Raw genomic sequence first — 11486 nt, 5'->3', positions numbered from 1 at the left:
CTACCTCTATCGCTAACCGTTACTAAAATCGCTATCTTGCCAAACACTCCCAAATTTTTTCTAGTATTATTTTGACTGGTCAAAACGCTAACCATTACCACCAAACAGGGCCTTAAAAGAGGTACCAAAAGTCCAAAACTAATTGTTACCCGAGACTCTCTCACAAACCCGCACGTACTACAAACTCGTTTTATTTTAGAGCCAAACTTTAATCACGGAAAAACACTTTAAACTTGAACATTTCAATTCAATCTTCTTTCCTTTCTTTCAAAATCCACTACTAACATAAATAAACATCAAAATTTAAAACTATTTTTTCTCTCTTTTTTCTCTCTCCTCCTAAGCTAACACCACAGAGGTCGGCCATGGCTTCTTCTTCGGATGAACAACATCAACAAAAACAACCTCAAGAACAACAACAATCTTCAGATGAAACTGCTTCTGAAAGTGTTCTTCACAAAACCAAGACAATCAATTTCTTCGGTCGTTCTACTCCTATTATTCTTCAAAACGACAATGGACCTTGTCCTCTCATCGCTATCTGTAATCTCTCTCCTCCATTTCTAGGGTTTCGTGTTTTTCTTGATTGTGTTTGTTGATTGATTGGATTTGTTGAATTGATTTGGTTCAAGACTTGTGTGATTTTTCGCCGGAAACCTAATTTTGTTTTCTGATCTGAAATGCTTGTTTTGGAAGTTGTTTGTTGTTTTCAATTGTTGATTTCTGTGTTTCTGATTAGGTTTTGTTGTTGTTTTGGTTAGGATTAAGGAATTTTCGTGGTTGATTGAGTTGTGTAATAAGGACGTTTTCTTTGATTTTGTGTGGTGAAGGACCTGAATGTATGAATTGCTTGTTTTCGGATGTCGAGTGAGAATCTTGATGTTTCTTAGAAAACTGGCAAAGTAATTTGATTGAAGAATTTGCAAAATTAGGATTCGCTTACGTTTGTGGCGCCTTTTGGTTGAGCATTGGAGTATTGATGTGGATAGAGTTTTTCTAATGTGGAAAATACTGGTGATTATGTCAATGTTTATAATAGGAAAAAATTTAGTTTATAATTGAGTTTCTTGAATGAGAATTATGTTAATTAATGTATTCTATTGAAATAATTATGTTACTTATTGAAATTTATGGAAAATAATGGGGATATATAACTGCCACTGTAATCTTTGAGGAGGAGATGTTGGTATATGGCATTTTTATGCTGTGGGTAGGAAGAAGAGCCCTGATTTTACTGATAAGGTGTTTTGGGCTTATGTAGGTAATGTACTGCTGTTGAGGAATGAATTGAATTTGAGTGCTGATGTAAGTGAAGTTTCACAGGAGAAGCTACTTTCATTAGTTGCTGAGAGATTGCTTGATTCAGACAACAATAACAATGTAAATATCTTGTCTGTATGATTTCAAAATCACTTTTGCATTTCGTGTTTGTTGGTAGTTATAACTAACTCAATGGATTGCAGAATAAAGATGCAGGTTATGTTGAAAACCAACAACAAAATATTTCTGATGCGATAAACTTGCTGCCACGGCTTACGACTGGCATTGATGTAAATGTCAAATTTGATAGGTCTGATTTTTATTCTTTTTTCAAGTTTATCATGGTAATTATTATCCTTTGGTTTTCTTATGCATTGGTCTTCTCTTATTTTTCATTAATTTAATTGGCCTGCATTTCACAGGATTGATGCTTTTGAGTTTACTCCAGAGTGTGCAATATTTGATCTTCTGGGTATCCCATTGTATCATGGTTGGTTAGTTGATCCTCAGGTATGCTTCTTTTATTGTGGATATTTTATGCATGTATGATTTTTAAGGGCATAGTGTTAGTCTAATACTGGCAATGACTTATATATGCTGTTTTGCTTTTGTTGTGGTGCTTCTATGAATATGACTTGTGATGAATGTGTTAATCTAAGGAGTTATTTGTTCAAACCAGAGAAAGAGAAGAATTTTAGGGTAATCAAGATACAAAGTCATGTAAGCTATTAAATAAAGAGTTTAGGTTCTAATTTACTCATTAGGCTTGTTCCTTGCCACTTGCCGCCTTCTCATTAAGTTTGTTCCTTGCCACTTAACACCTTCTCAATAGGCTGCTATTGTTTCTATTCCCCAATTGCCTTCATCAACCTCTACCCCTGAGATGTTCTACACTACAACTCTACCTCATTTGCTATTGGCTCTCCTAAAGGCCATTTGCTTCATCCACAATGATTGCTTTGTGAACAGGCTAGAGGGGCTGGACAATTGGCCATGGATGTTTAATCAATTTCTATTCTTGGGTGAAGACTGTTGAGGTTGCCAATTTCACTACTTTCCACCCCAATTTCTTATCCCACTATCCGTGCTCAGATTGGTTTACATGGAAGCCTTGATAGTAACCATATGGGTTGGTTGGGCTGGTTTGAGTCAGATTTTACTCCCTGCCACCCCCTCTTTCTTTTATAACCAAGAATTTTCAGATAGGTTCTGGTACAATTGGGATTCAACTCACAAATATTTGGTTTAAAGCCAGTTTTCTAGCTGATGGTCATGTATTTAAGCTCATTAGAACTGTTTTTAACAAATTTTTCATACGAGCATGGCTGCATGGAGATGCTTGTACTGTGTAAGTGGCTATAGTGGTCTCGCAAACAACACAGGGGTGTTTAAGAATTAACTAGAAATGGTTATGTTTGATCTCAAATTACAATCAGAGTGCTGATCAGTGAGAAGGGCAATTTTTGGAACTCTCTGTTGGCCAAATTTCTTTGGCCACCTCTATTGGTGCTTTATCATGGGTATAAGTTTAGTTCTGAACTTTGGTGCTTTATGTTTTTTTTTTTTTTCAAGAAAATCCAAAGTGATGGGACCCCAAACCCCATCTAGAAGGGGGAAAAATTGGAACAAGGGAATGGAAATTTTATGAAACATAGACTGCACTTAGTTCTCTTTCCCTTATCAACTAGTGGCCACATATATTATTGTAACTTGTATGTAGATAATGTCCTTTCAGGCAGATAAGGCAATGCTGCCACTTCTTGACAAGCCTATCTTTTAATTGTATGGATCTTTATTTTATTTTTATTTTTATTTTTATCAAGAAACTCTCAAGTCATACCTATGTTTTTTTTGGGTCTAACACTATAAATTATGCTTTAATGTTACTCTTTAAAGACTATTGTTTATATTTCTTAAGGGAATGTGTAGTATATACATTTGATGATATGATAGTTGCTATATGATGCTTTATGAGATTCGAGATTCAAATATGATTTTTGTTTTTGTTGTTGTTACTTCTTCCTTGTTCCCTTTGGCATAATGTCTGTGTATCTATGGGTGCTAGGATCATGAGACTGCTGAAGCAATTGGATCAAAATCTTATAATACTCTTATGGGGGATCTTGTTGCCTTGGAAACATGGAAAATGGAGAATGTGGGAAAGGATAAATCTGATGAAGACTGCATTGATTTTGCGGCTGCAACTACTGCAGCCTTGGGTGTTCCTTCACCTAGTCTTTCAAGGGCTAAGTCTTTTGACGAGTCTCCACGTTCTGCTTCTGATCAACAAATATTTGGAAAAAGAGATGCTGAGGAAGAGGCACAATTGTTAGAAGTGTTGAAATTATCGAAGGTCGATCTACCTTCTAATATAGAAGCAGTCCCTGCAGGAGATGTAGTGATATCTTTTGATGAGAATGTGCATGTGTCGAAGTCACTTGTTAATTCTGCTCATGTATGTGAAGGACATAGCACCAATGGACCATTAGATGTAGAGCCTTCTGTATCAGGCAATGATGAAGTGCATGACCATTTTGATAGAAAATTAGTTTCATCTGAAAAAGATGATGACCAATTATTTCCTACATTGCTTGGAGAAGTTTCCTTGTCAAATGATTTGGCAGAATGCAAGCTTGACACAGCGATTCTTAGTGACACTACTCCAGCAAAAGATGCAGTAAATGATCAAGAAGCTGAAAGCTTGTCTACTCCTGTAATTGATGTCAGTGAGGGGTTGCATAAACTATCTTTAGAACAAACTTCTAGTCAGATTGCAGGTCATGCTGATTATGAGCCATCTAGTGGCTCAATGCCCAGCATTGAAGCAGTTGAATCTTTTACGTCGAGTCTTGATGGAAGTGAACCTATATATGAAGGGGAGGAGTGTATCCTGGATCCAGTAAAAACACTCTGTGAAGATCGAGAACCTGTCTATGAAGGTGAGGTGGTTTTGGCTGAACAGGCTGACAATGGAGTTAAAGATGCCTCTGATGTGAGTCCCAAGCATGGAATATCACTTAGACAGGGTACATTTAATTTTGAATTTAGTGATTTCTGATTATAATTTTAATTTTCAATTTCCATGCTAGTACTATACATAAGGCTATTTTTCTTCCACTTGTAAAGTTGTAATTATGTTTCCTCTCCATTTCAGGGGAACTTATTGACAACTTTTTGAAAAGCAATGCCAACCAGTTGACTTTTTATGGGTATAATGCATGTTTTTGTTGTTGATTTGCTCCTGTTCTTTTGAGAGTGAAGTTACTTTTTCCCTTATTCCAGTTTGTTTTGTTTTTTTGTACAGCTTATTTTGCTTGCAAGCTGGTCTCGATGACCATAAGCTTTGTGTTTTTTTTCGAAATAATCATTTCAGCACAATGTTTAAGGTTTGTGTATATGTATATCTTCACATAGTGTGAATTTTGCTTATTTGTCCTTGGCTTTTCATTGTCAGATAATTTCATTATTCTCTTGCTTGTTGCAGCTGGATGGTGAACTCTATCTTTTAGCCACAGATCAAGGATACATGAATCAGCCTGACTTAGTTTGGGAAAAGTTGAATGAGGTAACAAATTGTTTTCTATTCTGAGGATTATCTGTTTGTCTTTGATTTTTAATTTTATTTTTCTTATTGCCTCCTTTGTTTCTGTTGTTTCACTTGGACTCTTACTCTATTCACACACTCCTCCTTAACCATCTTTTCTGATATAATTGTAAAGTTTGATATATATTTTTTCATAATCTTAACCTTTATTTTAAGATATTATTGGTATAAGTTGTGCATTGTCAAATGTAAAGTTAAACACATAATGATGCAATAATAATAAATAAAAGAAAAAAGGAATTATATTTAGTTGTGGTCATCAATAAAACACAATTTGCAACACTATTTGTTTGCCCAAAATTTTAGTTCTATTTCAGCAATATTATTCCCCTTGGTATGATTAGTAGGGGAGAAGACCCTTGTGAGGCGCAAGCTTTGCAATCATAGTATGCTGATTATAAAGTGCTTAAGGCTGTGAGTTGTGTGTTGGGGGTTTGAATGTGCCAGCCATATGAAGCCCCTGACCCATGAAATTGCTTACTGCTGTAATGCTGTTTCTGCCAAAGCAATACTTATTAGATGTTAAGGGCAATGAGTTGCTACTATTTATTTTACAGCTATTTAATAAGTAGCAGAGGAAAACTAAGTTATATTAGGTATTTGATCTGCAAAGGAATCCCCTGCCTTTACAGTCAACCAATGCAATCCCCTGGATTTCCAATTATATGAAAGATTTGAAAGATAAAATGGCAAATGCTGTTGGTATCATGTATGCATGACAAACTGTCTTGTTGCAGTGATGAGCTGTTGGCCCTATGTCTGCATGACAGAGTATCTTGTTGCAAAGATGATGTGTGATAGGAACTATGTTTGAGACATCCTTTTTTCTTTTTCTTTTTTTTTTTGTTATATATCTGGCTGAGATGCTCAAATATTTTTTAAATTATAATGTGTTTAATATGTTTGCTGAATGTATTTACATATCTTTGAGACTTTGATTACCAAAAGCCAAGAGGTGATGAATTATAATTCAAATGCAGGCAAATCCTACTATGCAGTAGGAAATAATTGTTCATTTCTTTTCATTGTCAATCTATACATGGCTTCTTTTGCTTGCTCTCTCTCTTCCTCCCATCCTCATTTCTCTCTTTTTTAACCCTAATAGTGTAACTTATGTTCATGTCAACAAATCTCTGCAGGTCAATGGAGATACACTGTTCATGACTAGTAATTTCAAGGAATTTAGGCTGGAAAGCAGTTCAAATGGTACATGGGATCAACAGAATGCTGTAGCTAATACTGCTGTATGTCCCTTTATCTTTGAATTTTCCATCTCTATGTTTTCTTCTCTTGGTCGTGCTGTGCTCATGTGTACAACTGAACTATACATTATTACCTGAAGTATATATGCTTATATCTGGCTACCTGCTATTAGTGTTAGCCTTTACTAGCTTGTGGACATACATGTAAAAGACCAATTAGATGAAACTAAATTTGAATGGTGTTGGAGATAATCGTCTTACTATTGGCAATGTTGCTCTCCTATTTGATTTAATATGTGAATGATTTGAATTCTTTACTGTTCTTTTTTTTTTTTTTTACCTTTTTTTTTGTGTGTGGGGGAGGGGGTAATGGAATGAGGGTAAAGTGCACGTGTGTGTGTGTGTATATATATATATATATATATATATATATATATATATATTAATGTAGTTCTCTTTCATTCGATTCAACTAGCTTTGCTTGAATGCATTTATGTTTGATTTAATTCTCCCTGAAGAGCAGGACTTGTCATTTTGTGATTTCTGTTGCTAATTCTTTCTTTTTCTCAGGACTATCTGGCCAGCATTGATAACTCAACAACGAATGACTCAAATATGAAGTAATTATTCTAACTAAATAATAACTTTTTGTTTCTCCTATAGCCTTTTGTGCTCTATGATTTGATAAGTCATTCTGTTCTGTACTGTATTGTTTGTTCTGCTAGGTATAGTTTGGTTGCTTTAGTCAAACATTTTCTTTTTATTTTTCATTTGGGGTTAATAATTTTTTTCTGTGCATCTTGACAGTTCCGATCTACAATTGGCAATCGCTTTGCAACAACAGGAGTTTGAGCAGCAGCAGCAGCAGCGGAATCCTCCACAACAAGCTTCTAGTGCTGGCAGTTCTAGGCTTATAACAGGTTCCCAGGTGAGAGGGAAATTCAATAACGATGAAAAATAAGAAGCTGATTGCTCTGTTTAATCTTTGATATTAATGCTCAATAGACTAACAAAAGTGTGTAATTTGTTGGGTACCATTGCCCCCACAGCCTGCCGTACAAGATATGCAACTTCTTGTGGTGGCTTGGTAAAATAAACTTGGCATGAGATTTTGAAGTAGTGAAAAAGAATTTTTAAATGAACATAGTTACTAGCTATTTGGACTATTAGGTATGACAAAAATTTATGTCACTGAATGTGCTAATTGAATCATTCATTTAAAATAGCCGTACGGACACAACCTAACCCTTATAGTTATGTTCATTTGGTTTATTAAAGGAAAGTGTTCAAAGCTATCATGACACTCAAGACTCAACACCTACCCTATTCATTCCATCATCTAATTCAAGTGCTTCTCAAGTCATAATCTTTAGTGAATGCTCAATTTATAAAATTACAAAATTACTGTAATTTATGAAATTTTGTAATTTATGAATTATCATTGCATGAGATTGTTTTTTCTTCTCTGTTTCTGTTTAGCAATACATTTTGCACTATTCACATACTCTACTCTGACTATTTTTTGTGATTTATGGTTTATGAAAATTAGTCATGTGGCTCTGGTTAGATTTACCTCAATTTATACTTTTATGTTATCAAATTAGTATAACTTTTATTCATTGATTATCACATATATTAGTGACTAAAATTGATCTTAGAATATTTATTAATTAAGATGTTTTTGTAATTGTATGATTGTCTCCCTATTTATTGGAGTTGTTAGTCTTTAGTGTAGGAGTATTTGTATATGTAATCTGTTGAGGGTTCTCGTTCCAGACAAATATAATGAAGTGTGTTTTGGTTACATAATATTTATATCAAAGGATACACGGTCTCCCCATCTAATGTGGAAAGATGTTTTGTTATCAACTTACATTTATAGTGACATATACTTCCTTTGTTCTTTTTTAATTGACACCTTTTGACAATTTACACTATTTCATATATGAAATATCATTGCATGAGATTGTTTTTTCTTCTCCGTTTCTTTTTAGCAATACATTTTGCACTATTCACATACTCTACTCTGACTATTTTTTGTGATTTATGGTTTATGAAAATTAGTCATGTGGCTCTGGTTAGATTTACCTCAATTTATACTTTTATGTTATCAAATTAGTATAACTTTTATTCATTGATTATCACATATATTAGTGACTAAAATTGATCTTAGAATATTTATTAATTAAGATGTTTTTGTAATTGTATGATTGTCTCCCTATTTATTGGAGTTGTTAGTCTTTAGTGTAGGAGTATTTGTATATGTAATCTGTTGAGGGTTCTCGTTCCAGACAAATATAATGAAGTGTGTTTTGGTTACATAATATTATCAAAGGATACATGGTCTCCCCATCTAATGTGGAAAGATGTTTTGTTATCAACTTACATTTATAGTGACATATATAATATTTTGACCCGCTTTGTTATTTGTAGTTCTGATAAAACCTAGTTATGTGGGATCTTGTTAGTATTGTCTCATAGCATACTTTTATAATATCGAACTTTTTATAATTTTTACTTATAAATAATTAGAGATATTAATCATTTAACTTTTACTTTTGCAAAGATGAAAAAAAACATGTTAACTAAAGTGGAATAGAGGAAGTATATCATTGAGATTCATATTAGGATTTATTTTGCTTTGAAATTTTGGATTTTTCTTGAATAGAGAGAATTTTGAATGTAAATTGTCTTGACTTATTTTTGTCCAAAAGAAGAAAAGAAAAAACCCTTTTATGTGTTGTTTGAAGTTCTTTGATTTTGTAATTTGATGACATAGAAATTGGAGCTTCCAATTTGTGGAATAGAATCATAATTAATGTTGGTATTTTGTCCATTCAGGTTTACTAAAACACATTAAAGATTATATGTTTTATCATTATTAAGATGAATTTACTTGTTATTATTGATTTAAAAGCTTATAACCATTTGATTATTGTAAATTTTTAACATTTATATCTATTTTTTTTAATTTTTTTTTATTATTATTATTTATGTAATTTGTGTTATGTTTTAGTAGTTTGTTTTAGTGTATGACCAAGTGAATTATGATGGTGTTCTAGGTTCCCCGAAGTAGTGCAAAAGCAACATCGTCATCATCTACCCCGAGGCAAGATCAAAAATCAAAAGATAAATCCAATTGTAAAATTATGTGACATTTTTTGGTGGGGAATTTGTCAAATTGTAAGTGTAAATTTTGTGTTTCTAACTTGTTTTATAGCAGTACATGTGATGTATCCATTCAAAATCCCCTCTAGATTGGTTTTGCATCTTGATTTTTATGCTTTTGGGCTGTAAATAATGATGGTATAATAATGCCATAGGCCTTGCAATGCGAATTCCTCCTTTTTGTTTTCCTCTCTTTTTCTCTTGCAGGTTCCGTTGTTCAAGTTATGCTATAAATTGATGGATTTCGTTCATAAGTTCTTTTTTTTTTTCTTTTTTTTTTTTGATATTTTTTTTTTATTTTTTGATATTTTTTTTAATTATTATTATATTCATGTTGTATTGTAATTGTTATAGGTGTAAGTAGTTGATTTATTTAGGAAATTTTTTCTTTATCACTATTATATGTATTTTTTTCCCTTTTTCTGCTACCCCTGTCTGTAAAATTTAATACCATCATTCAAGTTTCTATTGAGATTTATGTGTATCTATGTTTTTTTTGACAGTCTTAGTGACCTATTACTACTACTTTTTATAAATGTTGGGGAAAAATTTGTGTATATACACGGGATATTATCTTCTTGTTGTATCCTTCAGGAATAAACCACGTGAAATAGACTGTCACTTGGCGACTATGGCTTGAGCCTTATCTTGGTCATGCTGTCATCCGATTCATCGGAATGGTGCAGGTGTGGCTAAGTGTAGGATTCATTGCTACTTTGGTTTATGTTTTGGCTTACAGACGAGATATTGGTTAAATGTAGAATTATAGCTACTTTGGTTTATGTTTTCTTTGAATGATTTCGCAGCAATATGTATGAGCTCGTTGTTGTGGCTGCATCTTCTATGAGTGATGAGTCCATGACTTTTGTTTTGTCTGCTTCTCTTGGCACTTGATTATTTCTTACACTTGTTATCATCTCAGAAATTTAATTTAATTTCCGGGTGGTCCATGATTTTTTTTTTTATTGCTCACAAGACTCGCAACAGTTTTAAAGTTCAAAGTCTTCTAACCTTGTCAAATAAACATATGATACTTACCATCTAAGTGATGTGGATAGCTAATAAATTTCAAAACCACTATGTATGATACATAAAAAAACAAAAAAAAGGATATGCAACTTTTTGTACCAGTATGAATGGTTGCATTACATTTTTTTTTTCATATATGAATAGTTGAATTACAACCTAGTGTTATAGTGTGTTACTATTTGGTACTTTTGATAGTGAGTTCTTTCTTTAATAATCTTTTTTTTTTTTTTTGGGAATATTTTTAATAGAAAATGAGTAAATAAGTATCTTAATTATTTATTACTCATACCGTTCTATAATAAGTAGATATTGGGTATGGAGATAAATGTAGGGAATTTTAATAAAAAGTAGCATAATTGTGAAAATTTGATTATTTTTTTTAGCAATTTCCATGGAGATCACTCTAACAAAAAAGAATGTATCTGAACAAAAAGATTACTATATAAATAGTGTAAAAGACAATAAAATTTATTTAAAAAATAGAGGAAGTATTTCGTTAAGTACTCGTAATTGGTTTGCATATGGAGCGTATAAATTATGCTTTCTTTTGATCTACATAGTATGTTTTTTTTTTTTTTTTTTTTTTTTTTTAATGCTATGATCTACATAGCATGTTGTTGAAGTAGAAAATTAAAAAGGTGAAAAAGAGATGAGAATGTGGCCATGAAGATTCCAGCAGCAATATGTTATATATGAGTAGGAGTTAAAATACACCGTTGAAATGATCTTAATTAAAGGCATAGTCCAAATTTGTTAAATGTCACTATGTCAGTACTATGGACGATAATATGTCTTAATCGCTTAATAAATCAGTTATATATATACTTGTACAAATGTTCCTTCCTTTTTGTTTTACCGTCGTTACTGTCATATCGTATTACCATGGTTTGCTTTCTTTAAAGAAAAAAAAAGTCAAGTACCCAAACCTGATACCAGATTCGAAATTGAAAGGACCCACCCACTTTAGATTCCAAAATGATTCAATTAAAATTGATTTTAGTTTAGGTAGTCAGTTTTCAATATATAACTAAATTTTGGCTCATTTAAAAAAAAAAAAAAAAAGCTTTAATGGATACTATGGACTACTTCCTCCGTTTTCTTTTACTTGCAACACTTCCCTAAAAAGGAAATGTCACAATACTTGCAACACACTATAAAAGAAAAGTTACTTTAGGAAAAAACTATACCATTTCCCTTATTTAAAGCACATGACCCACTAAATT

The 11486-nt window shown here is 32.6% G+C and overlaps 1 protein-coding gene across 1 annotated transcript; it reads left to right on the top strand.

The window, feature by feature from the left end:
- Positions 1–214: 214 nt before the first annotated feature.
- LOC110702526 (ubiquitin carboxyl-terminal hydrolase MINDY-1-like) lies at positions 215–9427 on the top strand. The gene is made up of 12 exons (XM_021880246.1): positions 215–543; positions 1262–1380; positions 1464–1570; positions 1683–1770; positions 3326–4286; positions 4415–4469; positions 4565–4646; positions 4745–4825; positions 6004–6108; positions 6637–6686; positions 6874–6994; positions 9129–9427. Exons 1-12 carry the CDS (start codon positions 366–368, stop codon positions 9219–9221), a joined length of 2040 nt encoding a protein of 679 aa, XP_021735938.1. The 5' UTR covers positions 215–365; the 3' UTR covers positions 9222–9427.
- Positions 9428–11486: the final 2059 nt, after the last annotated feature.

This window comes from Chenopodium quinoa, unplaced genomic scaffold, assembly GCF_001683475.1.
Source record: "Chenopodium quinoa cultivar QQ74 unplaced genomic scaffold, ASM168347v1, whole genome shotgun sequence".
Classification (NCBI taxonomy): domain Eukaryota; kingdom Viridiplantae; phylum Streptophyta; class Magnoliopsida; order Caryophyllales; family Amaranthaceae; genus Chenopodium; species Chenopodium quinoa.
This window is presented reverse-complemented; position numbering and strand designations above follow the sequence as displayed.

Excerpts from the sequence above, each read along its gene's own strand:
- LOC110702526 (XM_021880246.1), top strand. The coding sequence starts at position 366 with ATGGCTTCTTCTTCGGATGAACAACATCAACAAAAACAACCTCAAGAA. Across the intron at positions 4,647-4,744 it reads ATTTCAGCACAATGTTTAAG|CTGGATGGTGAACTCTATCT; the intron begins GTTTGTGTATAT and ends TGCTTGTTGCAG. Across the intron at positions 6,995-9,128 it reads GGCTTATAACAGGTTCCCAG|GTTCCCCGAAGTAGTGCAAA; the intron begins GTGAGAGGGAAA and ends ATGGTGTTCTAG.